This window comes from Callorhinchus milii, unplaced genomic scaffold (genome assembly GCF_018977255.1).
Source record: "Callorhinchus milii isolate IMCB2004 unplaced genomic scaffold, IMCB_Cmil_1.0 Scaffold9, whole genome shotgun sequence".
Classification (NCBI taxonomy): Eukaryota; Metazoa; Chordata; class Chondrichthyes; order Chimaeriformes; family Callorhinchidae; genus Callorhinchus; species Callorhinchus milii.
In genome coordinates this window covers 7198541-7225378 of record NW_024704750.1, presented here as the reverse complement: position 1 = coordinate 7225378, position 26838 = coordinate 7198541, and the positions used below count along the sequence as shown (strand labels likewise).

At 39.9% G+C, this 26838-nt stretch overlaps 1 protein-coding gene across 5 annotated transcripts; it reads right to left on the bottom strand.

Moving 5' to 3' along the window:
* On the bottom strand, positions 1-26592 carry atl1 (atlastin GTPase 1). 5 transcript variants are annotated; one of them, XR_006085296.1, is made up of 15 exons: positions 26425-26568; positions 22531-22775; positions 18844-18978; positions 17120-17224; positions 13646-13696; positions 13488-13544; positions 12935-13027; positions 12482-12620; positions 12072-12199; positions 10740-10796; positions 7731-7802; positions 4752-5183; positions 3389-3403; positions 2634-2728; positions 594-658 (listed from the first exon to the last, which is right to left on the bottom strand). XR_006085296.1 is itself a non-coding variant. In XM_042338088.1 (15 exons), exons 1-14 carry the CDS (start codon positions 26471-26473, stop codon positions 3390-3392), a joined length of 1608 nt encoding a protein of 535 aa, XP_042194022.1. In that variant the 5' UTR covers positions 26474-26568; the 3' UTR covers positions 599-658; position 3389. The 5 variants fall into 5 exon arrangements, 3 of the variants coding, with proteins under 3 accessions (XP_042194024.1, XP_042194021.1, XP_042194022.1); XM_042338088.1 differs by lacking the exon at positions 2634-2728 and adding an exon at positions 4295-4325 and having other exon boundaries at positions 599-658; XM_042338090.1 differs by lacking the exon at positions 2634-2728 and having other exon boundaries at positions 1-658; positions 26425-26592.
* Between the last annotated feature and the right edge of the window lie 246 nt (positions 26593-26838).

The following is a 26838-nucleotide window of genomic DNA, read 5'->3' as shown; positions in this document are numbered from 1 at the left end:
TAAGGTAATAAAACAAAATGTTTTATTGTGTGTGTATGTGAACACATTCGAGTGTATCTGTGAGCAGAACTGTAGTTTTAAAAACAATACTGTATTGTGATCTATTAGGACAGTGAAATTGAAGAAAACATGTTTTAAACTTTAACGTTCAATAAATATCAAACATTTTAAATTTACAATGCAGAAATTAGACTAAATTATTGTGGAAGACAACAAATGTACTTTTGATTGGGGAAAACAATGTTTGAAATGATTTTTTAAAAAAATTAATTGTACTTTCTTGATGGAAGAACATTTGACTCGTACATATCAACACAGTTAACAAAATCATGCAAACCAGCACATCTGCACAGTACAATTTGCAACAGAAGTATATGTGAAAGCCTGCAGTGTTCATTGTTGATACATGGTTTCATTGCTTCTCCAGCATTTACAAGCTACCTTTAGCTTTTTTCCATTTAAACAGCACTTCTTGAGTTAGTGAAATGGGAATGCACATAATAATGAATGAACAGCTTGTTCGGCTGTACAGCCAGGGAATTCAGATAAATCATTTTTTCTTCCCTGTGTCTTTGTTGGTTTCTGTCTGTGCAGCAGGAAAGGTGTGGTGATATACGTGTCTGTGGCTTGTAGCAGCATCGTACAGCCTGAAAAGAGCCTTTAGGGAAAGAAATCACATTACTGTTACAAAATTAATCACTAAAATCTTGATTCAAATGTATTTCCTTAACAATTTCTAAACACAACTGTTAATATGAGGTGCGCTGCGATGTCATAATCCTTTGAAAAACGCTGATCCAGTTAGACTGCCATCGAATCTGTGGCCAACAAGATTGACCAGCTAAACGGACATATATGATGAATGTAGTCTTTTGAGGGAAATGAATAGACATTTTTTTAAGGGATTTTGTAATTTTCTGGGAAGTGTTTTGAAAACATGATTTAAGTTGCTAACATGAAGATGCACTGTTTTTGTTACCGAAGATACTTAGTGGCCAAAGGGAGTGAGTAACCCACCGTCTCAAAGGCTTTTGTATCTAATTCCTTTTTCCATTGTTTTGACGCAAGGATTGATATTATCTACAATGTTACTGTCGTGCAGTGTTTTTGATATTTGTAACTTAATTACTGGACATTAGTGAAGGTGCTTGACAGGGATTTTGCCAAAGAAACTAGAATAATCTAAGAGTCAGCTGACTTGTGCAGCATTACAATAACTAGATCTGTTGAATCAGACAACAGTTATCTGCTATTCATTGGCCTGTGATTTAAAAAAAAATTGAAAGCAGTTTCTGTATTAGAAATGCATCGTGCTTTCGTAGGTCTACCTGTCAAGAGCCCTTGATTGAGAAATGCCAGAGCTGTCTTGTTGACCCATAGACTTGAATGCCTTCTACTTTAGGGTACTGAAATTCAGATTCAATCTGAATAAATGTGATCGGTGTCCCCTGCTGCTCAACAGTGGTTTGAATAATTAAGATTGAAGGAACCAGCTGCAGTTCTAATTAAGTAAGTAAATGCTTGAATGTTGAATACCTTAAAATCCTCCACTAACAGCTAAAATTAAACACCAATTTTAATTCTCGTTCCAGTGAACATATATTGTTATGATTATTATAGGGTTTTTCCAACCTTTAGTTTTTCTAATCTTTGATTCAAAGATAATGGTCAACATCAGGATAATGTATTTATGTAAAATGTGGCTTGCTTTTAAGCATAAAATAGTAATGACGTATAATGGAAGTTATTTTCATCCTAATGCTCACTTTCAAGTGAGTAGTATTGCATTCAATTCTATTTCATTTTGAAATATTACTTGTTAACAAATTGGTGTACATTTGAAACAAAACTTGCTTTGTTTTGGCTTGCATGAAGAGGAGACAGAGTGAAGCGACTATCGTGTCTTAACAAACTTAATCATTGCCAACACATGGAATGTTTTTTTTCCAGATAAAAAGGGATTAAGAAGGTAGTTTTCATTGTTCACAGAAGAAATGTATCTACTTAATGTGTTGATGTGTTTATCACATTCAAAATGTCTCGTGCACAGAGTAATTGTTACTGTTCTGAACATGTTCAACAAATTTTCTTAAAATAGAAGAAAGTACTATTGTGTGATTTTCTCTTAGTTAATTTCAATTCGCTTGTCTGTTTAACATAAAATCATGGGATGGATTAATTCAGACTACTGTTGGATAATCAGACATGAGTTTGCAGCATTGCTATAAAACAGCAATATTAATTGTTTCAGAGAGTGAATATTAAGAGGATGTCGCTCAGACAGTCTTCACATCTGTAAGTGCCTGGTTACAAAGAATTGAGGACAGAGACCTGGAAGGAAGATGTTTGCTTAACCTCTTGGTAAGAGAACAACAGCTACAATGGGGAAAGAGAAATCAATTTGAAATGGGACTGTTAAAATAAATTTTCATAACTTCAAAACTAAGACTTCAATTCATTCCATTCATTTGGCCTTGTCAATTAGCTCTTGAATGTAGCTTTGCTTTACAAAGTATATACTTTCTGGTAATACATTCATAAGCTCCCTGTAATTAATTTAGGGCAGGATCATAGCTAACCCGAACTTACAAAAAAAGTTACCAAGAAACTGTTAAAACTAGAAATTAACCTACTTGGGCCTCATCGCAGTATCTTCCAACACGTACATTGTTATGCAAATCTGATTATCCAAGAATGTTCAGTTTTCAGAATCAGCTAGCACACAGTTCTGAAAACAAAACAATTTATAGATTTCTCCAATTTTCTCCCCTTCTCTCTTAAAGGTATTGCCTGGTGCCGCTGTATAATTCCATGGGCACTAGTAGTCTATCACCTTATTAGCCATTCTTATTATTTAAGGCCCAGCCTAATAATGGGCATTAGCGGGCTAGTCTACAGCTGTGAGCATCACAGCCAAGCCTGATTCTGTCCTCACCTGACATGTCTGCACATACACCTTTGGCAGAGTCACTGAACAGCTTTCATAAATGGGAATTTGTTCCCCTTTCTAGACTGGGACTCCTTAGATGAATAGTAGGTGCCCATTACCATCCCAGGCAAATCAATACAGATCAGGACCTAAACTTTCCTTCTCTGTAGAGCTTAAGAGCTCAGTAGTGGATACTTCATTTATCCACAGAACTATCAAGGCTGTAATGGATGTTATGAAAAGCTGCTGATGGGCTTGCAAAATTATATATGGCATCAAGCATAAAAACCTTTGTCATGTGTTTACACATCTCACTGTTATCTATCTTCTTTCCCCCCAAAGTGCACACACACACACACACTAGAGTTCACATGCTAGTCACAGCAATAAAGCAAAATGCAGGCAAGTGACCAATGAAAGTGGTTGCTCAAATCCAATCAGCAAAATCCAGGGGCTTACCTCATTGGTACTTCCCTATTGAATTGCAGAAAGGAAAGAGAGAGGGGTGGGGAGTGAAAAGAGAAATCTAATCTAAACACTTAAGTATAAAATTAGAGCAAACATCCTTAATGTGACTGGATTCTCAAAGAAGGTTTAACAAAATCCTAAAAAAGTATATTTTTACTCCATTTCCTTTATTTGCCTCAGCAACTTGTGTTACCTCCCTTAGCAGGGTTATTGTTATAATTTAAGACATAGGATTCTACGCTCACTGTTAATGCCACTTGTTTATTAACTAGAGAAGTGTTTCATATGAAACTGGTCAAAATATTCTCCATCTAGTGGTCACTCTCAAAACTGACGAGACTATTCCAATGACAGTCTTGTCGGTTTTGTCCACAACATATATACAGTCAATTTACAGTATATTTCTGTGAAGCGCTTTGAGATTTCTCAACAGTGCGATAAGGTGCTACATCAAATGCAAGGATTGTCGTCATTATTATTAATGAGGGTAGCTAAGGTAGGAAAAGGATTGGAGCTAACACTTTCATTAGAGCAATTGCAGTCTTAAGCAAATGCTTTTAATGATTATTTAAAAAACTTAACTAAAACTCTCTTGAAATCTTTTTTGAGTCTATTTGGTTGTATTTACTATTACAACAGATGCTCTCTGAAACTTGCCAAGGCAAAATAATACTTGTGTTAAGGCATGCATTCTTCAGTCTAAAATGCTCAATTATTCTCTTTATTTTAATCTTTTTAAAAAAAATTCCCATATTTATTCTGTCCTGCACTCTTCTATTTTAACTCCTTATTTCTCCGGGGCCTCAAGGCGATGGGAGTTTATTACTTCCCTCAATCTTTCTTTCCCCCTACATTCAACATCATCAAACATCAATACTTAAAATCATCTCTTTTCACCTTTGATTGTATCCTGCACGAGGGTTGTGGCCTAAAGAAAAGTTTCTCAGTTTAAAAACTAAGAATTAGTGTCTAAATCATTGTTGTTAAAGGTTCAAGAGCCAACAGAAAACTAGCTCTTTTAGACTAAAGAACTACAAACATATTGACAACAAACTACAATGAAAAACAAAATTAAACTATAATTATAATTACGATCATCATCCCAAACCAACACAGTTAATTCATTATTGTAACAATTTAACTTGGCAATTAATGTATAGAAATCAGAAAGATTTTATTCCAAATGATCAGAAACTAGATTGAAACTCTTAATCAAACTAAAATGAAATATCTTAACATTCTGAATCTGTCTTAATGATTTTAATAATTCAGTACTGTATTTTTTAAAAGTTACCATAGTAGTCCTTGTGACAAAATAAATAGAAAAAGTATATTTTAAAATCAATTGACTCACCTGGTCCCATAAGGCTCCCGCTACCTGGTCTATGACGGCTCCAAGCTCTCTGTATTCTCCAGAGTACCTAATATACGCCCAAGTGCACAGAGTAATCAGAGCCAGCCCCATTACCATGTTGCACAGACTAGCTATAATGTCCACTCCAATGAAGCCCGTCACTCCAGCTATTACATACATAATAAATATGACCACAAACAGAGTGGCAGGTGTGCGAGCAGCATGGAATATGTTCTTACTATCGTTGTGTTTTATGTAATTTATGTACAGCTCGTCGATTTCACTTTCTAGTTGTTGCAAATAACGACGACTAAATTCCTCTCCACCCATCTTCTTAACTCCACAAAATAATTTGATGGCTTGTTCCCTGAGTCCCAAGTGTTTGTTTTGGAGATCATTGGGTGCGAGGAATGGTCTATCCCCTCCACAAACCTGTAGAACAAACACATATTGGAGCAAGTATACAAGACATCCACACATAGACGACATGTATCATTGGATAGCAATCAGTAGTGGAATCCTTGATATCTTCCCTTCCTCAATCAGAGGTATTAAATTAATTGTATTTTCCCTCAGCTGAGAAACTAACTCAGCACAGCCCAGAGACAGACTCTGAGACCTTCCTTGATGATATGTCTCTGACACAAGTGGGAGTGCATTTGCCCACTGAGGCCCTGTTGGAAACTTCTGAATCAGAGATGAAACGCTCCATCAGTTCAGAGTTCCATCTAGTTTTCTGGAAGTCAGCTGGTAGCACTTGCCCACTAGTACGAATTACATCTGAAAGGGACTCAGACTCAAACCTTTTAAACAGAAGTCCATCACATCACCTTTTAGATTGTACATTACATAATCTAGACATACTTACTACAAACAGTGCTTTATTTTACGTTGGCATTTCCAAGATTTAAAAGTGTTAATGAAATGCTCTGTTAATGACTTGCATAAGATCGGTCCTGTTTGGAAACAAGTTCTCTCATGTTGAATCGCATGCTTTGATCTGAGTGCCAGAATGTTTCCCCCCACCCACCCAAGAAAGCAGGAAACATCAGAGAACGAAATTCCTGATTTGTTTCTGATGCCATTGTGCATGCCTCTCATAAGCTGTGTTACATTATTGTTCAACACAGGATTGTGACCTTGCGTTCAGTTCTAATATACAGCTGGTTCTTCAACCATAATGTCTTGTATTGTTAGAAAAAAAATAGGTCTCTGAAGTGAAACCGGGTCATAATCTAACAAATAAATGGCAGTTAGTCATTAAATATGTCTTGAAGAATTAACTGTACACATATAACTGCATCCATTTAAAAAAGTAAAGAATAAGGGTTTTTTATTAAAAATTGTTTTGCAGCTTAAGATGTGTAAAATAGCATTTTCAATGTTGTGCAAGAGTAAGGGTTGTTAATTGACATGTCTTTGAGTTTGTGTGACAGGGCTGTTGGTTGACTTAGATCAGTTATTACGTATGATTGTATGCTAATTAGTTAAAAATCCTACATCCATTACTTGATGAAAGATAACAATTTCCTCCTTGACACATTGGGTCCAGTTTCACTTTGCACTGCAAAGCACCACAAGCAAGTTGCTTTCTTTTGTGTTTTAAACACTGTTTCGTATGTGTTTTATCTTCTAATCCCACAAAGCATTAATCTTTCTAAAAATGAACTGCTGTGAAACACTGACGATATTCTCCAGAGATGTGCAAGTATTTTTATAAGTGACCTGTTAAAACTTTTTCTTTTGGATGTTGAATAGACAATTAATCAAAGGGTTTATTTTAGTATTCTAGCATACTATCTATTCTGGGGTTGGGTGATACTATCTTTTCTGAAGTAAAAAATTGCATTCACATTATCCAAGCCCATTTAATAACGCTGTTCTATGTGGAATATCATAATACAACAACAACAAAATTCCATTTATAGAGCGCCTTTCACGTCGGGAGGACGTCCCAAGTTGCTGGACAGTTGGGTCAGGACCCGAGCATTGGGGGCAAATGGTCAGGGTGAAGGGAAGGAGCGAGGAGGGGGGTAGAGAGTCGAGAGGGGAGCTGAAGGCACGGTCGAAGAAAAAGATCTTGAAACTGGCCTTGAAGGAAGAAAGGGAGGAAGCGGCGAAGGCACTGGGGGATGGAGTTCCAGAGCCTCGGGGCTGAGAGGCTGAAGGCTCGGCCATCGATGGTAGGGCGGTTGGGACGGGGGGTGTGGAGCAGACCGGAGCCAGAGGAACGGAGGGTACGAGCAGGTAGGGGGATAGTAGGTCAGAGAGGTAGGAGGGAGCAAGGCCGTGAATGGCCTTGTAGGTGAGGATACTTGTTCCTTGTCTGATGAATATACATTTTGATATTTAAAAGGGTGATAGATACAGTGCAGCTTTGTTAACACGTGCTTCACTATCGCACAAATTCAGTTGTAACACAAATGCAATGTGGATTCTGTTCACTGTGCACATGTCTGCAATTGCTTCCTGTACACCAGCTAGTTTCTGGTTCATTGGGTCACCCTCAATGTCACTTCCCGCTTTGCTCATTAACCAGCAAGTGACGGTAGTAACCCGATTGCCCAGAAGTCAGACATTTTTTTTCAGTCATTGCAGGAACCGGACAGGGAGAGAGTCAGCCGGACAGCCTGCTCACACGTGCAGTCAAACCCTTTCTATCGTGCCTCACCTTTTGGCGCTTTATGGATTCTAAACACCATGTTATTGCGGCACTTGGAAAGTAAGGGATGTGGAGAAAACGTAGGGAAAAGGGTGTTAAAATATGTGCTCTGAATCTAATGAAATGATGGAGTACAGCCTGCTCCTTGTTCCTAGATTCTTGCATTTGCTCCCAACTCACAAGATAAGACTGACAACAAATTGCTGTTTCAACATCGCTGAAGCTGTTCCAGAACTGTTCTGTCAGCTAATTCTGATTAAACCTGAAGAACATCAAAATAGAGATGGCTCAACTTTAAAGAGATTTAGTTCTCTTACCCCCTCCATTTGCTTGCTGTACAGATCCTTGGCTGCTGCTACAGCTGCTAGATTATTAGCCTCTGCTGTTGCCTAAAATGTAAAGGAAAAAGACAAATTATCTTACAGAGAAATCAAAGTCGAAGTAGTTATCTGTGGATACAAAAAACCTTTGTCCTTGACCTGCAATCAGATTTCATTTAATAAAAATTGGAGGAGTGGTTAGCGCACCCACATAACAGAAGCAAGTGAGAGAACCCGGGTTTGATTCCCGGGTGGGGAGAAATCTTAGGCAGGTTTCCTTACTCCACATGCCTCTGTTTACCTAGCAATAAGTAGGAACCGGTTAGTTGATTGGTAGATCACTTTTCATAGAATCATAGAATTATACAGCACAGAAGGAGGCCATTCGGCCCATCATATCTGTGCCAGCTCTTTGAAAAGAGCTATTCAATCCCACTCCCCCACTCTCTCCCCATAGCTCTGCAAACTTGTTCTCCCCAAATAATTATCTACTTCTCTCTTAAAAGTTGTTACTGAATCAGCTTCCACCACCCTTTCAGGCAATGCATTCCAGATCCCAACAACTCGCTGTGTGAAAAAAATTCTCCTCACCTCCCCTCTGTTTCTTTTAACAACTATTTTAAATCGGTGTCCTCGGGTTACCAACCCATCCGCCAGTGGAAATCGTTTCTCCTTGTTCACCCTATCAAATCTCCTCAGAATTTTGAAAACTATTAAGTCTCCTCTTAACCTTCTCTGCTCCAAGGAGAATAATCCCAGCTTCTCTGGCCTCTCTTGATAACTGAAGTCCCTCATTCCTGGTACTATCCTGGTAAATTTCCTTTGCACCCTCTCCAATGCCTTGACATCCTTCCTAAAGTGTGGGGCCCAGAACTGAACCCAGTCTCTCGCTGAGGCCAAAGCAGTGTTTTATAAAGGTTCATCATAGCTTCCTGACTTTTGTATTCTTTGCCTCTATTTATAAAGCCTAGTATCCTGTATGCTTTTTTAACAGCTTTATCTACCTGTCCTGCCATCTTCAAAGATTTACTTATATGAACCCCCAGATCTCTCTGTTCCTTCACCCCCTTTAAGATTGTACCATCAGCTTATATTGCCTCTCCTCATTCTTCCTCCAAAATGCGTCGCTTTGCATTTCTCCATATTAAACTTCATCTGCCACATGTCTGCCCATCTTACCAGTCTGTCTATACCCATTTGCAGTCTGCTACTATCCTCTTCACCGTTTACTACTTTTCCTAAATTATATTCCCTATACCCAAGTCCAGGTCATTTATATAGATCAAAAACAGCAGTGGTCCCAATACTGACCCCTGGGGCACACCACTGCACACTTCCCTCCAGTCAGAAAAACAACCGTTCAGCACCACTCTCTACTTTCTGTCTCCCAACCAGTCTGCATCCATGCTGCCACTGTCCCTTTAATACTGGGGCTTCTATTTTGCTTACAAGTGTCAAACACTTTTTGAAAATCCCTATAAACTACATCACCCTCTCAGTTACTTCATCAAAAAACTATCAGGTTTGTTAGACATGATTTGGGGATAATAATCGGGGGTAATAATCCCTCAAAAAATATTGGTCACCCAATCCACGACTGTTTGTGCGATATTGCTGTGAGCAACTGGTTGACGCGTTTATGCTTACATTTTTTTACATACAGAACAACCTTAATGCAGAAATATGTTTAATATACTTTTTTAAAAGATTTTTAAAAAGATTTTAAAAGACTAAGCAGAATTACAAAATGTGGCTTAATTTAAAATGTACATTTAAAAGTGTCTGGTTAGACAGTGAAATAGTTCTTAATAGTTGGCACCACCACCTGAATGGTTGCTCCTTTTCTACCTCTGAAACCTGTTGGGCATCTCTGAGGTCCTGGAAGAGATTTGCAGCAGTTGGACAGAAAAAATCCTGTAAATGATGTGGCAATGCCTCCCAAGTCCTCCTATTTTATTTATAACCATCAGCACAACTAAATGAGTCAGGCTATGAGTACTGCCACCCTAACCTTGCTTGTGAGCTTGGTTCTACCACAACGCTTTAGGTTGTTACCCTATTTCTGTCTGGGGGGGAATGGGTTTTCTTTCAGAAACTCATCTCTTTCTTAGCTTCTATCCCTCACCCATCTCACACTTCGTTGATTCCTTTTGGGTCAAGAGTCTTCTGTGTTCACATATTCTATGATGCACTATATTCCAGACCCCCACCACCCAACTGATTTCCTTTCCTGCTCCCCCTCTTTCCACACCTCCACCCCAATACATAACTGAACCTTGTGAGTAACCATCAACTGATCCTCAAACTGAACGCTCCTATAACCACAAAAATAATTTGAGGTCAGTTCCTCGTTCACCGAATGACTGACATACTGTAAAGGAACAAAAATAGGACCTTCACAATTGATAACATCTTATGTTGAAATATCTCCTGCAGCAAGGACTCACAGAAAGCTGTGAAATGACTCAATTTAATCTCTACACTTTTACCGAAGAATTTCCTGTTATTGCCGCCGTCAATCAGTGTGAAGTCACACGGAATGAGCAAATATATGATTGCAAAATCTGACACCAATTGAGAAAGGTAAGGCTATAATAATAATAATCCTTGCATTTAATATAGCGCTTTTCACGTCTTCTAGACGTCTCAAAGCACTTCACAGAATATACTGTAAAGTGAATTGACTATATTTGCAGGGGAAAGTGGCAGCTAATTGCGCACAGCAATATCCCATAAACAGTCATGGATTGAGCGACCAAATTATAATTTTTTTTAAAGGATTATTATCCCCGGAAAAGTGATCTGCCAATTGACTAACAACTACTTACTGCTAGGTGAACAGAGACGTGTGGATAAGGAAACTTGCCCAACATTTCGCACTGCCGGGAATCGAACCAGGATCTCTCGCTTGCCGGGCGAGTGTTCTAATCACTGGGCTACAGGACTCCTCCGCAAGGGAGTTTAACTCAAAGCAAAATATTAAAAGTATTAGGAATACTACAGTACCTGTAACATGGACTTGGGGTGTGGTAGCTCCTCTCCTTGATAGATCTTTATGTATGCCTAAAGTACAATTTAAATAAAAAAAAGTTGGATTTTGTTTGTAAATATGCACCAAATATAATCAAATAGTATTCAGCGTTAATTTTTCCTTATGTACAAGTGAAACAGTCATTGCCTGTATTTGAAGGGAATGATGGGAGGGGGAAAACAACTTGCAGCCATTATTAATCAGAAAACAGACATCCACAATCAATATTTATGGACAAAACCTCTTCTCCGTAAGCGGCTCCACTCAAGTGCATTGGCCACACAGAAAAAACTGTGCAATGTTAGTTGTGTACAATAAACAAGATGGACGTGGAAACTAGGTTTGGACTAGTTTAATTTTGCAAAAGTGAAGGTAGCGCCTTCTATTTTTGCTGAGACTTTGATTAGTCTATTTTCCCTCTTTTTTTAAAAAAAGTTATTGATCAGGATATTCTGGAATAAGGTTTCCTGTTACCACCACCCCACCCCCCCCCCACCCACCAAGGAAATCCTTTTCAAGGTCAAAACCCTTTTTGTTTTACCATTCCTCCATTTTACAATCATTTATCTTCACTCCTTCTGTATTCTGCAAAGACCCTGCTTAATAAGAGGTTTTTTCTCTCTCTCTCTCTCTCTCTCTCTCTCTAACCAAACAGCAGAAAGTGTGTGGGATTAGTACAGGATGACTCAGCTGCCTGTGTTATCCGTTTCCCCTTCATAGCACACATCAGATCAAGATCTTGCAATTTGAAGAATGTAAGTGGCTTAGAGGGTTGTTCAAGCACTTACCATATATGAGAAACTGAAAGTGTTAAAGATTAATTACCGTGCACTCAGAAAGCATGTCTCTTAAACTACAAGAATATATTTAGCTAATTTTAATGAAGCATCCCAGGTATAATTTTGGGATGCGAGTGTCATTTTAAAAATAAACTGACTTCGCTGAACGAGTGCGCCTTTTTCAACTGGGTCCTGCCATGTTTGCACATGCAGTTATTAAGTGTCACAACTACAGTCGAGAGCATGTAGGAGTTTGCACAGGGACAAATGTCAGCAAGAGAGTAGGCAAAGCTGTGCTGCCTGATAACAATTCACTCAGATTTTAATCTCTCCTGTTTTTAGAGCGGGGGAAGCAGTTCCTGCAAGTAAAACATCCAGAGACAATAAGGTAAGAAGAGCTTTTAAACGTCCACAGCCAAAACTATCAAATTATCAGCCTCCAGAGCGTGGTGGGAAGCGGACATAACAGATAATTGGAAAAAAGGAAATTTTAATAATGTTATTGATCTGAAACTATTCCGTTCATACCTTGAAATATTCCACAAGTCCTCGACCGGTTATTTTATTTCCATTGATTTCTTTCACCTCAAGATTCTCAGCACAAAGAAGCCAGGGAACCAGAACCTTTAGCTGTATTATAAAATCTTCATCTACCTCTAAACCAGAGGAAATAAATCATTTGTAAGGGTGAAACTAATATTTTTAATTCAAATATAAAAAAACTGCAGTAACAAAGGATATTTGTTTGAAGAATGTTGCAATAGTGTTTTTAATTCAAAGTACCAGAAGTCTTTGGATTTCTGTTCCATAATCAAGGTGGAAAAAACATTTTTGAAATGTCTTTTATTTAAAAAATGCACGACTTTTCATGAAGCTACACTTTTGATTTGTTTACTGTGTCACAAATGCAAATGAACGCATAAGTTCGGAGAAAGTACCTTTCAGTCGTCCGTCAAAGTTGGGATTGGTGGCCACTTTCAGCCCAGGGTGTGGCATCAGAAAGCAAGAAATGTTTGTGAAACAAGAGTAAATGTGTTTCCTGACATTCTGCAGCTCCTCGTGCTGGTTTTCTGAAATCTGGGATTGAACAAAAACAAAATTACATCTGTATAGCGCCTTTCACATCGGAAGAACAGTCAGGAGTTGGGATCAGGAGGGAGGGGTGGAGGGTAGGGATGGGAGGGTGACCAAAAATTGAATATTATGTTTTGAAACTATAGATATCAGTACATAATTTTAAAATGAAGTGGAATTGAAACACAGCTTGGCTATTTCTATAATAATCGCCACCACTGAGAAGTACTCGGAGATGTTATCCTCGGTGAAGGGAGTTATAGAGGTGCAAGTAGTTGTTGATGTTTGCCTGCAAAGGACCATCGTTTTCCACGTACCTTAAGACGTTTTTCCAGGAATTTCGTGCCTCCGTCAAGACCATAGTTGAATTCATAAGGAAAGCTCCAATCACGGACTAAAAATATAAGTGACTGCACACAAAAAGAAATCACCATTAATCTTTTTTTATACAACCTGAGCTTTATAAAAAATATCAGTGTTTTCAAACTGGGTTCCTGAATTTAAGAAAGCGCAGCACAATGTGAATCAAGAATAAAGGGACAACAGGTTATCCAGTTTAAGCCTCAAATTATTTTACTTTTATCAATATTTAATATATTTTTTTAGAAAGGCAAACACTGAACAGATAACATGTAGGCAGCGAAGTAGAAAACACTTGCAGTGAATTTGGGATACAGTGGGATGGATACCTCTTGTGGTGCACAATTAACTGATTAAAATTAAATTGTGCATTTGAACGTATGGAAAAATTAAAAAACCCTGAATAATTTCTGCTGCCAGTAATAGCTTTGATGTGCAAGCTAAGCATTTGAGCATTGATAAGCTTCCCACATTGTAAAGACAATAGCCTTTTTACAGTCACTCACTCACCTGAAATGGTTTCTGGAATGTTTCTTCCATGGCTAATCGACCATACTCGGTGAAAAGCTGGGTAGTGAAAGAGAGAGAACCCGAGTGACAAAGTTGCCTTCGTGATGCTGGTTCTGCTGGTTTTAATACTCTTATTTTATTTAATGTCGTCAATTTACCTGTAGATGTTGGAGATCATCCTCCTGAATATTTTGTGACAAGTTGTACACCTGAGAGGAGGGCGGAAAAGAATCTGATATGTAATGGCTTTATTGTGGGAATATTTAATAAGTATTTTGCTACCGAACTGATTCTAGATAATTTTTCAAATGCATTAGAGACTGTGGTATCTGGTTGTTATAGAGTTCACTCATTATACACTGAATAAAGCTGTTTGGCCTTAAAAGAATACGTAATGAGAAATACTTATACTACGTACGAGGATTCTTCTCACCAAACAAAGAGGTTAGCAACACAAAGTGAATTGCCAAGGAGCAGAAAGTACAACACCCATTTCCTGTGAGTGTAATTTGCAAAAAATGTCCAGAAAAAAAACGATGCAATCAAAAGCCACTCTTTATGTTCCCATCTGAAAAAAATGTTTTTCTTCAAAGTTCCAGTCAGCAATCAGCCCTAGAACAAAATGACACTAAAATATGTAAATTTAAAACGTAGGAAAACTTTTTTACTCGCCCAATGGTCTATTTGTCTTCCAGTAACCATACAGAAGGGAAGGTCCCAGGTTTAATCACTAGGCTGCGCTGAATTAGCTGATCTCACCCAAAACAGCCACTGGGGCTCCATAATTGGCCTTTGTGACTCTGGGCTAGTGAACAAGAAGAACCAGTTCAGAGCCTGATACCTGGAAAATGCTTGTGTGTAGATGTTGGGTGAGGACAGGTATTGAGTTTAGATATCATTGCCTATGGTCAAATATCCTGATATCACTTGGTGTCTGGGTACAACCTTAGAGAGAGACCATTTGTCCAAAGGACCAGAAGTCTGTCCGTGTCCATGGAGCTGATCCTTCTTGAGAGCAGGAGGAAAATGTATATTGAACCAAAATCCCTTCAATTATAGAGGTATGAAATTCGTCGCTTTCAGTAAGAAACATACTGAGATGCTTTTCCTGAATCATTCATGTGTAATGCATAATTCATTATAAATTTCATATACTTGTGGAGATAGGTTTGTCCATGGTCCCAGCTGAGCTATTTCAGCTTCATTTTATTTCAACATTATTTATTTATAGAGAAACCTGTTGACTTGATTTTCTTTTCTCCCCTCTTTCATTTTTAATTTATCTTATTGTTTATTCTATAACTTGTCTGTGCCAGTTACAATCTAGAGTGCAAATCGTTAATCTATTCCCAACACCGAGGACTTGCTGATGTCACTCAATAACAGGAACTTCATATTGATTTCTATACCAATGTTCTCAGATATGATAGTCTATATTTCTGGTATTATCACAGTGAGGGTCTGCTGTATATTAAAGTTTGTTATTGTGAAGGACTACTGTGTATATTAAAGATTATTACTCTGAGGGGTTATGTTGCTACAGACAAAGAAATGTTGTGTTTCCCAACATAACATTCACCTCATTTCTAACTGATCTGAAAAGTGGATACATTTTGTTTATGTGAAAGTCGCTATATAAATGTAAGATTGTCCCAGTGAGGAGCTTCATTGGAAATTGGAAACTCAGCAGCCCAAGAGAACGCAAATTTGCTGTGTCTATTGGCAATCTATGGTTAATATTTACTATGTGAAGCATTGGTTTGTGAACCACAAACGCATTAAATAAGGTTGATTTTACCTCTAATATTGTTTTATTTTGTTTGTGCCCTTAGGAACATTTTAAAAACGAATGTTAACAATAGTTAACGAAATGGAAAATGCAGTACTCGGTTATGTATAAACTGATTTGATTAATATTTAAACTGCCTGAATAACATAAATAATTTGTAACACATTAGCAGCCGATGAAATTTGAAGTCAATTTGGTTATAAGGTAACCAGTCAAACTATAAAGCTCCTTTGATATTTTCTGTATTTATAGGTGAGGAGGAGGAATCTGGATAATCTCAAACATCCAATGAACTGAACCACCTCCTCTTGATTGAGGGCAGCTTGAATGTCACGGGCGAAACCGGCAGGAAAGCATAAAAAATGGAAGTCAATTTACAAAAAGACAGGTAATGGAAATCTTAGGATTCAATGTCTTGCACAAAGCAGTCCTGCTTTACAAAAGGTTTATGCAATATGTACTAAGAATAGCTTTGATTAGTGCAGTCCTGTTGTAATGTAGTAACTGGCATCCATAAAATCCCAACCAGCGCTGAAACAGGTCCTGATCACCAGTCAGGGCATCCATATTCACTATGCACACACGCAGAGAGGCAAAACACTGGCTGGCATGCGGGAAGCCCAAACATGCCGCCTCCCAAGCTATTAAGTTGCTGTTGGCAGCAAACTGTGGAGTGGTTTCCTTTGGCCTCCTCAGGCCAGCCAACGTTTTAAAAGGAAGATGGAGCCGGTCCACACGTTCTGGATTTATTTGTGTAAGTCAATGTCGGGGTCCATCCCTATTAGCAAACCCACGTTCTACCACATGTATATAATACTTCCACTCTGCATTTCTCTATGCAATATTCTCTGTTTAACCAATTTTCCAAACACGAGAACATTGTGGAAGTACATATCAACAATAGCCACAGAGCTAAATCTCCTTTAATACAATGTAAATATTTTTCATCATGTTGAGTTAATGTTTACCTGGCTAGCCACCAGATATGCAAACGCCAAACAAAGAAAGACTCAGAAAGTCCCGTACCCAAACCTCTGAGGCTAAAGTTGGGTGGTGTTTGCCTGTCAGCAAAAAGTTAGTTTGCTTTTCAAATGCTTTCTGTTGGAAATGAAATGTTTGTTTCACTGGCCCCTCTGTTTGACGTGGTACAAATCTTTTACAGTGTCTTGTGAAAGGACCTACATAGTACAGTGTCAAATGGCATCAAACGTATTTATTTTTAGGCACTCCATCTACCGTATTCCTCTGTAACGTATTTGAAGTGAATCTAGTTTATAAAAAAGATATTTTTTAAAACTTTTGCAGCTACAAAATTTACAATGCATTTATGTCACAAAAAAGGCAGAATGCCTTTTTGTCACAAAAATACACAGCCACTGCACTTTACAGTAAACCCCGTGAAGTGCTTTTAGGCATCCTGATGTGAAAGGTGTCAGGATCATTCTTGTTTTTTTTGTTGCTCGTCTGTCAATGTATCCAGATTATTTGCCTTTGTTTTTAGTTCCAAATAATTCAGACGTTTTTTTTTAACCCTGAGGAGGTGACTGCAGTGTGTGTTCGGGTCAGGCAAACCTACTACCCTGAATTCTGGTACACAACCTGAATAATTCATTTACGTAAAGGAAAATCATTGACTCAGACATTTAAAGTGGTGAATCACATGAGTAGAAAGAGTGCCTCGGGTATTGTTAACTTACAGGTGTGTCAGGACTTGCACTGACACACCCTTGAATAACAGAATTTCTCACATTTTGTTTTTCAAATATTTTGGCTCCATTTGAATACAGTTAAGGACTCTTGCCCCCATAAGTGCATTCACTGTGACTGAACCAGGATCTCCTACCTGCATTGAGCTTATCATGGTGCTAAGTGCAAATACTGTGGCTGAGTCTCTGATGGTCGACTGGCTGTCAAATGTCCCCTGCGTGTCCATCAGCAGAACCGCAACCTGAAATTGAGAGACCATTTTCATTGTCTGACCTTCAGCCAATGTGTGCACCTTCAGCCTGACCTTCAGCTGGTGTACAAATGGTAGAATTACTTTTTCTGTCCTTCTTAAACAAAACTCTTATGGATATATACACAAGGATGACTAAACAGATGATATTTCAGTGCTTTGATTAGAAAAGATGACCTGAATGGTTAAACCTGAATAAAATGAACCATGTTAATTACTAAAATTACAACAATATCGTTAACCATAGGGAGTCTGAAGCTGACGACTGAAAGTGGCCATCTCTTAACTATCTCTATATGATGGGAAATCGTGTTAAGATAAACCCCACATCATCATCTTAAGTGTTTTGTTATATTTATGGGCTTCAACAATTTACTTTGACCTGGGTACCTGCTATTAAAGCAGCAACTGACTATCTTCTCCAATAATCGCTTGTTTCTTTGGGGATCCTAAAGGGGAGAGTGGTACACTCTGGCTCTGGAACGCTATCCCCCAGTGCCTTCGCCTTGCCTCCTCCCTTTCCTCCTTCAAGGCCGGTCTCAAGACCTTTCTCTTTGACCGAGCCTTCAGCTCCCTTCTCGACTCTCTACCCCCTCCTCACTCCCTCCCTTCCCTCACCCTGACCATTTCCCCCCTGCTCGGGTCCTGACCCAACTGTACAGCGCCTTGGGACGTCCTCCCAACGTGAAAGGCGCTCTATAAATGGAACCGTGTTCTTGTTGTTGTTGTTACAGGGCCCTACTTATTTCAATGCCCAGTCAAAGTTTAAGGGAAGATGATAAAGCAGTGAGTGGTGCTTGTGTTGACAGATATTATCTAACTGCCCCAAAGTACCCATGTAATAGTAAAATTTAACTGATTTGTTAAAACAAATATAAAATGTAAATCTAGTGTTCCATTGCCAAATGACTGAATGGTATCATACTCGAGGTGCAACAAACTGAAAAATAATGTTGGGCCTTAAATATAATCCAATGGCAATTTTAACAGTGATGGCACCACAGATTAGTGAAAAGGTTGTAGTTTCAAGCCCCACATTGGTACATGGAATCACATAGTTTAAGATGACACTCGATTGAGGTGCTGGGGGTGTGTGGCATTGTCAGGGGAGCCATCTTTCGGTTGAGATGTTAGAACGATCAAAGATTTGCTTAAGCCCTGGATGACTAAACAGATGATTGATCTGTACTTTGATTAGAAAAGAAGATGTGATGGAGTGGTTAAACCTCAATAAAACAAACCACTCTTCTGAAAGCTTTGCTTCAAATTTTTTTTCTCTGCATCTCCACCTTTTTTTGGGGCCCCTTAACAGCTGTTTCCTGTCAATATTCTTCCTCCCCACAGGCAGGAGGGCAGGAAGATCTGGCTTGTGGACTTTGCCACATTGCCATCAACACCGCTCTCAACAGCCAAAGGGAGATTTATTTCCGTTGGACAAGACAGGGTCCTGTCAGCCTTTTCTATCAGTAAAGTGAAGCACTCCTGTTAATTTTAATAGTCCAGCCAATATTGTAAAAATGTCATGGAAAAAAAGCAAGGCTGAGATTCAAATTCAAGTTCCTTCAACAGAAATCCAGCTCTCTGCATGTTATTTGTTTAATTGTACTTACCTTCTCTCCACTGGGTATGTCAACCAGAAACACCTCACTCCATATCTGAATCCCAGTCGTTTCACGCTCTGATCCTCCACGCCAGGAGAAACCAGTCAAGGGTTCATCGTAGTGACCTAGCCAAGTGTTCAGCTCCTAAATGACAGAAAGCATTTTAATGAAAATAGTTTGACACAAAACTTGAATGTTTACTTATACCCAATACCTGCTGAGAGTAGAAAGTCTGCAACCTTTGCTTGGGTACCATGTATCTGGGATTTTTTTAAAAAAAATAGACAGCCATAGGAAATCCCAGTAACGTAGTAAGTACCTAGCACAGCTTCTGCGACCAAAGGTCCTCTCCTGCAATTTGTCCGAATCTGGAAGGCGACCTAAATGGACCTTGGTCTTCTTTCCCAAATTCTTATGTTCTCTTAACTTTGGCTAAACCAGACTCCCTATAACCTGAAGTCTCTAAGAGATGCTGCCATGTAGTGTTAAAAGTCCCATTGAGAACAAAATTTACGCCTGTCATTGCAAATATAAAATCCAAAGTGTAAATAGTGTAAAAAGTAGAGGCATATTTATCGGTGTTGTCAATTGGTCAAGTACAATAGAATGCAAAACCTCCTGTCTGCAGTTTTTTTCCTCTATTTTCATCAATTTGCAAATCATGTAAAGAAGTATAAACATGTGAATAGTATACCAGGTAAAATGGAATTAAATATTTTTTAAAAGTGTGTTTCAACCTTTATACCAATAGCAGGCAGAAAATATTACCGTGAAATGCCTTAGATTTGGAGTTTCAGCATCTCTTAGAGACTTCAGGCTATAGGGAGTCTGCTGAGTTTAGCCAAAGTTAAGCGGAAGATTGGGACAAAATGCAGGAGAGAAAATTTGGCCACAGACACTGTGTTAGATGAGTATTTACTGCCTTGCTGGGATTTCCTACGGCTGCCTATTTTTTACTTTGTTTAAAAAAAATCCAATATCCCACTAAAATGTGTGAAAAAACTGTTTTCTTATATTAAAAAATGTGGGCAGTAAAAGCATACTACATTACAGTCCTTTACTTTCAACAAATATATTCATGTGGTCAGACAGAAAGGAAAATGTAAGATTTGTCCAAAAGCAAAATACTTTTAACAACACAGGAAACATTCTGCTGGGGAGGAAGTCTTGATGGATGAATAATACTGTGTTCTGTGTTACTAATGAAAACATATATTCATACTTAACTTGTATTTAAAAAAAAACTTTATTTTATTCATGTGTGTGTTTATATATATATATACATTATATATACACACACATTTATAAATAAATGTTTCGATTTCATAATTGAATGAATCCAGACCATTTTGCTGTGATGTACTTTATCAAATAACTTTTTTTCCAGGTCTCAGCTGCTGGTACAGCTTGCTCCAAACACTCTGCTCAAATGGCTCCGTGTCAACTAACAGGTAAGAGGATGGTCATCTCCTACAGCACAGTGTTTTCCAATTTAGTTTGGGTTGTTTTTTGTTTCTATTTAATAAATCATGTTGATGGTACACAGTGATATGCTATCACTGATGCAGTGTCGATGTTTCCCTAATTGTAAACTGGATTCCCAGTTTAACTGGGGGATTCTTGGCCGGGGCACTGGGAGAAACTCCCTTCTCTTTTTGAAAAAGTATCATGGGTTATTCAACTCCCACCTTAACAGATGACTGAGACACCATTTAAACTGCATAATTGGCAGCATATTTACTGCCACAATTGTGGCAATTTGTCGCCAATTGCATACTATAAACAGTATAAGTTAAATAGGCCACTCTCGCCCAAGTTTAAAACAATTCTTGTGGGGGGTTTTCCCTCCTCTCCCCAACTATTGAGAATGTCATGGCCTGATGACAAGCAGGTAAACAACGCCTAAATTTCTGCCAATGCAATTCACTAACCAGCTAGGAAAAGGTGCACAAGGCGTTACTTGAACTCAGATTTTTTTTCCCCGGCAGAAAACACATTTGCTTTGCATTCAATGGTGACCTCTTCTCCTGAGCCCACATCCTGTCGATTGCAAAGCCAGAAACACAGTCAAAGAGCGGAATTCAGGATATCTACAAACCACATGCTATTTGAGGTGTGCCTCTGCTGGAGGAAAATCTAAAAATAGGTTGAGTTCAGAACATTTCTTTATAGGTAAGCTTGCTTCATTCATTCAAGTGTAACAGAAAATTCAGTTATGGGACACTGAGCCATTAAATGATTTACCTTTTGTGTGAGTTGCAAATGCCTGCACTGCAAATAGTAATTTTTTTTCAAATTATTTTCCTGCCTAATGTCCCCTGCACTATGCGTAATAATAATAATCCTTGCATTTTGATACAGCGCTTTTCACGTCTTCTAGACGTCCCAAAGCGCTTCACAGAATATACTGTAAAGTGAATTGACTGTATATTTGTGGGCGAACGCGGCAGCCAATTGCACACAGCAATGTCCCACAAACAGACGTAGATTGAAAATAACCAATTTATTATTGTTTTTGTTTTTTTGGAGGGATTATTATTAGGCTCTGTGTGGAGTAAGGAAACTTGCCTAAGGTTTCACCCTCTGCCTGGAATTGAACTCAGGTCTCTCGCTTCCAACGCGAGTGCTCTAACTACTGAGCTACAGGACTCCACAGTTATTACTCTGACTGGAGGCCACATAGTCACCTGAGTATGGAATCTGCATCTATATAGTAATGTTTTTTCTTGTATCGGCAGACTGTACCTCTACCCCTCACAGACTCTCAACAGAGACCAGGTACAACGAACACCAACAAAAGTACATTTATAGAGCACCTTTCAGGTCAGGAGGATGTCCCAAAGCGCTGAACAGTCAGATGCTGGGGTCCGAGCATGGCGGAGGGTTGGTGTACGGGTGAGGGAAGACAGAGAGGTGGGAGGGAGACCAAAGGCACAATCGAAGAGAAGGGTCTTGAGACCGGCCTTGAGGGAGGCAAGAGAGGAAGCGAGGCGAAGGGACCATGGGATGGAGTTCCAGAGTGTGGGGGCAGAGAGGCTGAAAGCCCCGCCACCGATGGTAGGGCGGGTCGGGCGGGAGACATGGAGCTGAACGGAGGGTGTGGGCAGGTTGGTAGGGAGTCAGCAGGTCAGAGAGGAAGGAGGAGGGGCAAGGCCATGGATGGCCTTGAAAGGGAGGACAAGGATCTTGAATTCGATCCTCTGGGGGATGGGAAGCCAGTGGAGTCAGGCGAGGGTGGGAGTAATGGGGTCGCAGAGCCTGGTGCGTGAGAGTACACGAGCTGCAGAGTTTTGGATGACCTGCAGCTTGTGAAGGGAAGAGTTAGGAAGGCCGATAAGGAGGGAGTTCCCGTAGTCGAGCCTTGATGTGACCACTTAGTGGTCTAAGACATCAACGCACTCACTATATGATGCCCTATTTCAAATCCCAAACCCGGACACTCGAGCACAGATGGCGCAAAACCGAACTCCTGGTTCACCGCCAAATGTGGCTTGAGCACCTGCGTTCCTACTGCCTCTCCCTCTCTCTGGCCAAGACTGAAAGTGAAGCACTCCAAGACTCTGCCCCATGTGAAGGGCGCTGTACAAATAAACGTTGTTGGTGTTGCACGACCAGCACAGTTCAAGTTGCAACTTTGAAATGATTCTGTTTTTCTATGAAGACGTATCGTTTAATTTATAATCATTCTTGTTTTACCTGGCCGTACATGTATCTCAGCATGAAATCCATCAAGAACGACTTTCCTTTTCTGAAGGCACCTGCGACTGATAAAGCTACCACTTCCCGATCTCGAACTTCATCTGAGAGAAGGATCTTATTTAGAGCCTCTTCATCCAGTTCAAATGTGTGGTCATCGTTAACGACAAGAATCTGAACGGGTCGAGCTTTCTCCACAGGTTCATCTTCTGATGGCCAGCTGAAACTTCCCTCTGAAAACTCTCCTGTAAGCAAAGATGGGAAAGGATGTGAACAAAACGAAATAGAGGAACATCCTCATTTAGAATCTACCTACTGTTGAATCTACCTTGTGCCCAGCTAAGACGCCCACTGACGCTGGCTGGGAACAAATGGACCGTCCGACTAACCTGTGGCGAAGGACAGACCTGCATGCCGTTCACCAGATTGTAACTTCTCCTCAAAATGTAAGAGGGCTGGGATTTGGGTTTGTTCCTGCAATGATCCACCCACCGAGTTAGTGATCTCAGCTGTGCTGTTGTGGGCAGGTACTGACAAAACTAGAGATTTTGAATGGGAGAATCAGCCCTGGTTGATCAAACGCTTCCTTGGGAGCCAGCCCAATTGTAACATTAGCAGAGGAATGGGAGCAGGTTGTCTGTGCAGATAATCAGAAAAGATGCTGAAACCCCTTGAGATAGAGAAAAAAGAGAAAGGGTGTGCGTGTGGCTGTGTATATGTGGATGAGGTCAGAATGGGGCTCAGATATGTCCTCATAGTTGAATAGCATGTCAATACTATTATCTCAACCTACACAAGTAGCAATAGCTATTTTCTCAGGCTGTGCCTTGGAACCAAACATTAGTGAAGGAAGTTGCCTGCAAAACTCAGAATTTAAAAAAAAACTAATCCTTGCATTTGATACATAGTCTTTCACATGAGGAGGATGTCTCAACATGCTTCATAGAATTTAATATAGTGCAGTGACTTGGTATTTTGTAGGTAAACAGATGTATAACAAATACATAATTATTAATTAAAAGATACAATCAGAGTATTCACCCTTCCTAGCTGAATACATATCTTACCTATCTAGTAGAACAGTATGTGAAAAGATTATTGATGAAAACATAGCATTTCGGTGTGGGAACATGGTAACTTCAGTAGAATATTCTGGATCTCGAACTAGACAGTCATAAATCTAACTCCCTTTGGAGGATGGGAAACCATGCGACAATAGGGTGCTTCATTTCTAAATAGATCAATGATCAGGTAATGAAGGAACGCATCTCCTCCAACTCGTTACAGGCTGGTTTTGACAGTAATGATCATGGTATTTATGGTCTGGACTGTCTCTTCTGAATGTGGAAGTACAAAATTGTGCTGAAAACATGGGAACAATTATAAAAGACATTCATTCATTCAATGTTACATGAACGTAGTCTTGTAGTCATGGGGCCTTTGAAAGTATGTGCTGAAAAAGACCGAACAAAGGTCTTTTTCTCCTGAAACTAAATTTTTAAATCTTCCACTGCAGCCAGGGATCCCTGTTCTGCCATGTTTGTGTAAAGTGATGGATCTCTTGCAGTGAAGCCAATAGATGACCCAGTTGCTTAATATTGCGTTAAAAAATGCAGCTCTCAATTGATTTAGAGACAGCATAATTCAACGCTTCCTACTAAATATACTTTGCATCATTTACCACTGCCCTTTTGTTAGTGATATCAGCTTTCAGTTCAAGTTAATGCAGAGCTTCTTAATATAGAAATTTATGGCTGAGGATATTTCTTTTCAAAGCAAAATTATGTGACAAGTTTATACGAATGTCATAATGAGGCTGTAGGCTGTTTTGACTAACTATATCTGGCATCACGTCCTGACTAAGCTACAATGTTTTGCAGCTGAACTCCAACAAGACTGAAACCATCCTATTTGGTTTGCACGAGTACCTACATGCCTTTGGATCTGATTCAATCCACCTCCAACCTCCTTTCTGACTCAACCTTTCAAACCACATTAGCATTTTGCTTGATCCTTATCTGAGTTTCAAGCTCCACATCTTTTACCATCTCAATTATTGAGTGGTGCTGAAGAAGTTATCCATGCTTTCATCACCGCAAGATAGATTATCCTAGGCTATTGACCCCCACCCCCGCCTTATAGGAACAGGAATAGGCCATTCAGCCCCTCAAGCGTGTTCCGCCATTCTATTAGATCATGCTCCACTCACCAGATGCTTTAAGTGAACCAGAGGTTTTCTGCCCAAGTTCTCTCCTGCACAAGGCTCCTTGGACCCTTTGGCTCTTGGTACCTATCATATTCACATTTGATCCATACCTTGATCTTCAAATCATTCCATGATCTTGCCCCTCCTACCTATGTTCTCCATTCCTGCCCATTCCCCACTCTTCCAACTCTGTTCTATTACTCACTCCTCACTCCATCTCCAGCTGATTTGTCAATCACTGTGTACTTGTTCTTCTTCCAAAACCATTCTGCATTGCTAACTCTCTTGCTATCTTCAAAAGCATCCTAAAATAATGTGCCTTTGGTCAACATCTTTAAGCCTCTTATTCCCATTCGGTTTCCATCCCTATTATTCGTCAACCACTTTGAGCTATTCTTTCACTTTGAAGATGCTACATAATTGCACATTTTATCTTTGTTATTTTATCCTTTGCTATCTATACTTGAGAGCTTTCATCAACCTCCAAATACTCTTCCAGGTCAGCACTGATTTTTCCTCTATATCTGATATTTCCATTCTTCAGCCTCTCACCGCAAAGCAAAGGAGTGATGGGTGAAAGGAACAAAAAAAGGGAGAGAGAAAGTAAACAGACATAATAGGGAGAAACAACAAAGACAGCAGCTGGAAGAGGGCGCAAGGATGGATGATATAAATCAAATTGCTCATTGAATTCATAAGTGAATTTGGTATTTAGAATTATAAATTGACAGGTAAAAGGTCATCTAAAATGTAACCTGTAGATTAGAGGGTGGGGGAGGTGGGGGTTAACATCATTATGGATGGGGAGGAGTAAAGGTTTACATGTATGGAAATGTTTCCTTGACATAGACTTGCATTTTTTTTAAAAGATAGTGAATTTAAGACATGGGGGAGGTATTTGAGTGAGGGGGGTGTGTGGTGGGGGTGTGGATCGGATCAGGGGCCTGGTCTTCCCTGATCATGGATTGGGGAAGACTGGATTGGAAACAAAACTGGGATGTTGACCCCCCCCACACCCCCACCCCCACTCCTCCCTCCTCCCTCCCTCCATCGCTCCTCAAAGCGGTTTGTTCCATAAAGGGTGGATTTTACTGCAGGAAAATAACGCTCCTCTGCCAGCGGAGCCCTCGTCAAATTCCTGTGCATTTGGGTCAGACACTCACACACACACACACACACACACTCTCTCTCTGCACATTCCCCTTTCCCTGATATCGCATTAATTCGGATAACAGACAAGGGCCCGACTGTCTGTCTGTCTGTCTGTCTCCTGTGTTATTAATCCCGGGGGGTGGAGGGGGGGATTAATAACACAGCACTGCACGTCTCCAGCAATAACAAGACGCTGCAACTCAGCCTCCGAGTGAACATCGATCAGGAACAAAGCGTCGCTACAATCTGCGCTAATGGTTTGCAACGGATCGAGGAGCCCCTTATCCGCCTCTCTTACATTTCATTCATTAATGGATTAATGAATTAATTAATACTAAGGTGGCTCCATGGTTCTTCCCCCCCCCCCCCCAAACATCCAGCATCCTCCCCCCCCCACCCACCCCATCCCTCCCTCCCTCCCTCCTCTCTCTCTGCCCGAATTGCCTTTCTCAAGAAAGGTCAATATTTTCTGATCGCCATCAGCTTTTAGAGGAGAACAAATAACGCAGCGATCCACGAGTACACGTCCGACTTACCCCAACTGTTCCTGTCTCGCCGGTTCCTCGCTGTGTTTTTCTGTGCCATTTTGCAGGCGTGTGGGGCTGCGCTCGGAGGAGGAACCCTTGGAAAGGGCGTCTCTCTCTCTCTCTCTCTCTCCCTCTCTCTCTTTTTCTCCCCTCCCTCTCTCTCTCTCTCTCTCTCTCTCCCTCCCTCTCTCTCACCGAGGATGACGATGTAGTGGAGGATGGAGCCTTTCTGAGCTCAGGATTAAACCAACATAACTGGAAGGATTGTAGCGCACACACACTGCAATTACAGCAAGAAATAACCTGTGCAATACTGTACGAATGGATGGCGTCAAATACAATTAAACTCTTCAGAGGAGCAGAGAAAGTGGGTGGGAGGGAGGGAGGGTGGAAGGGTGGGAGGGGGTGTCAGTGTGTTGTCTC

Coding starts and splice junctions, on each gene's coding strand:
- atl1 (XM_042338090.1), bottom strand. CDS start 26,473: ATGGCACAGAAAAACACAGCGAGGAACCGGCGAGACAGGAACAGTTGG. Junction 17,225..18,843: donor ACATACCCAGTGGAGAGAAG/GTAAGTACAATT, acceptor TCTCAATTTCAG/GTTGCGGTTCTGCTGATGGA. Junction 7,803..10,739: donor ACCCCAAGTCCATGTTACAG/GTACTGTAGTAT, acceptor TTTACATTTTAG/GCAACAGCAGAGGCTAATAA.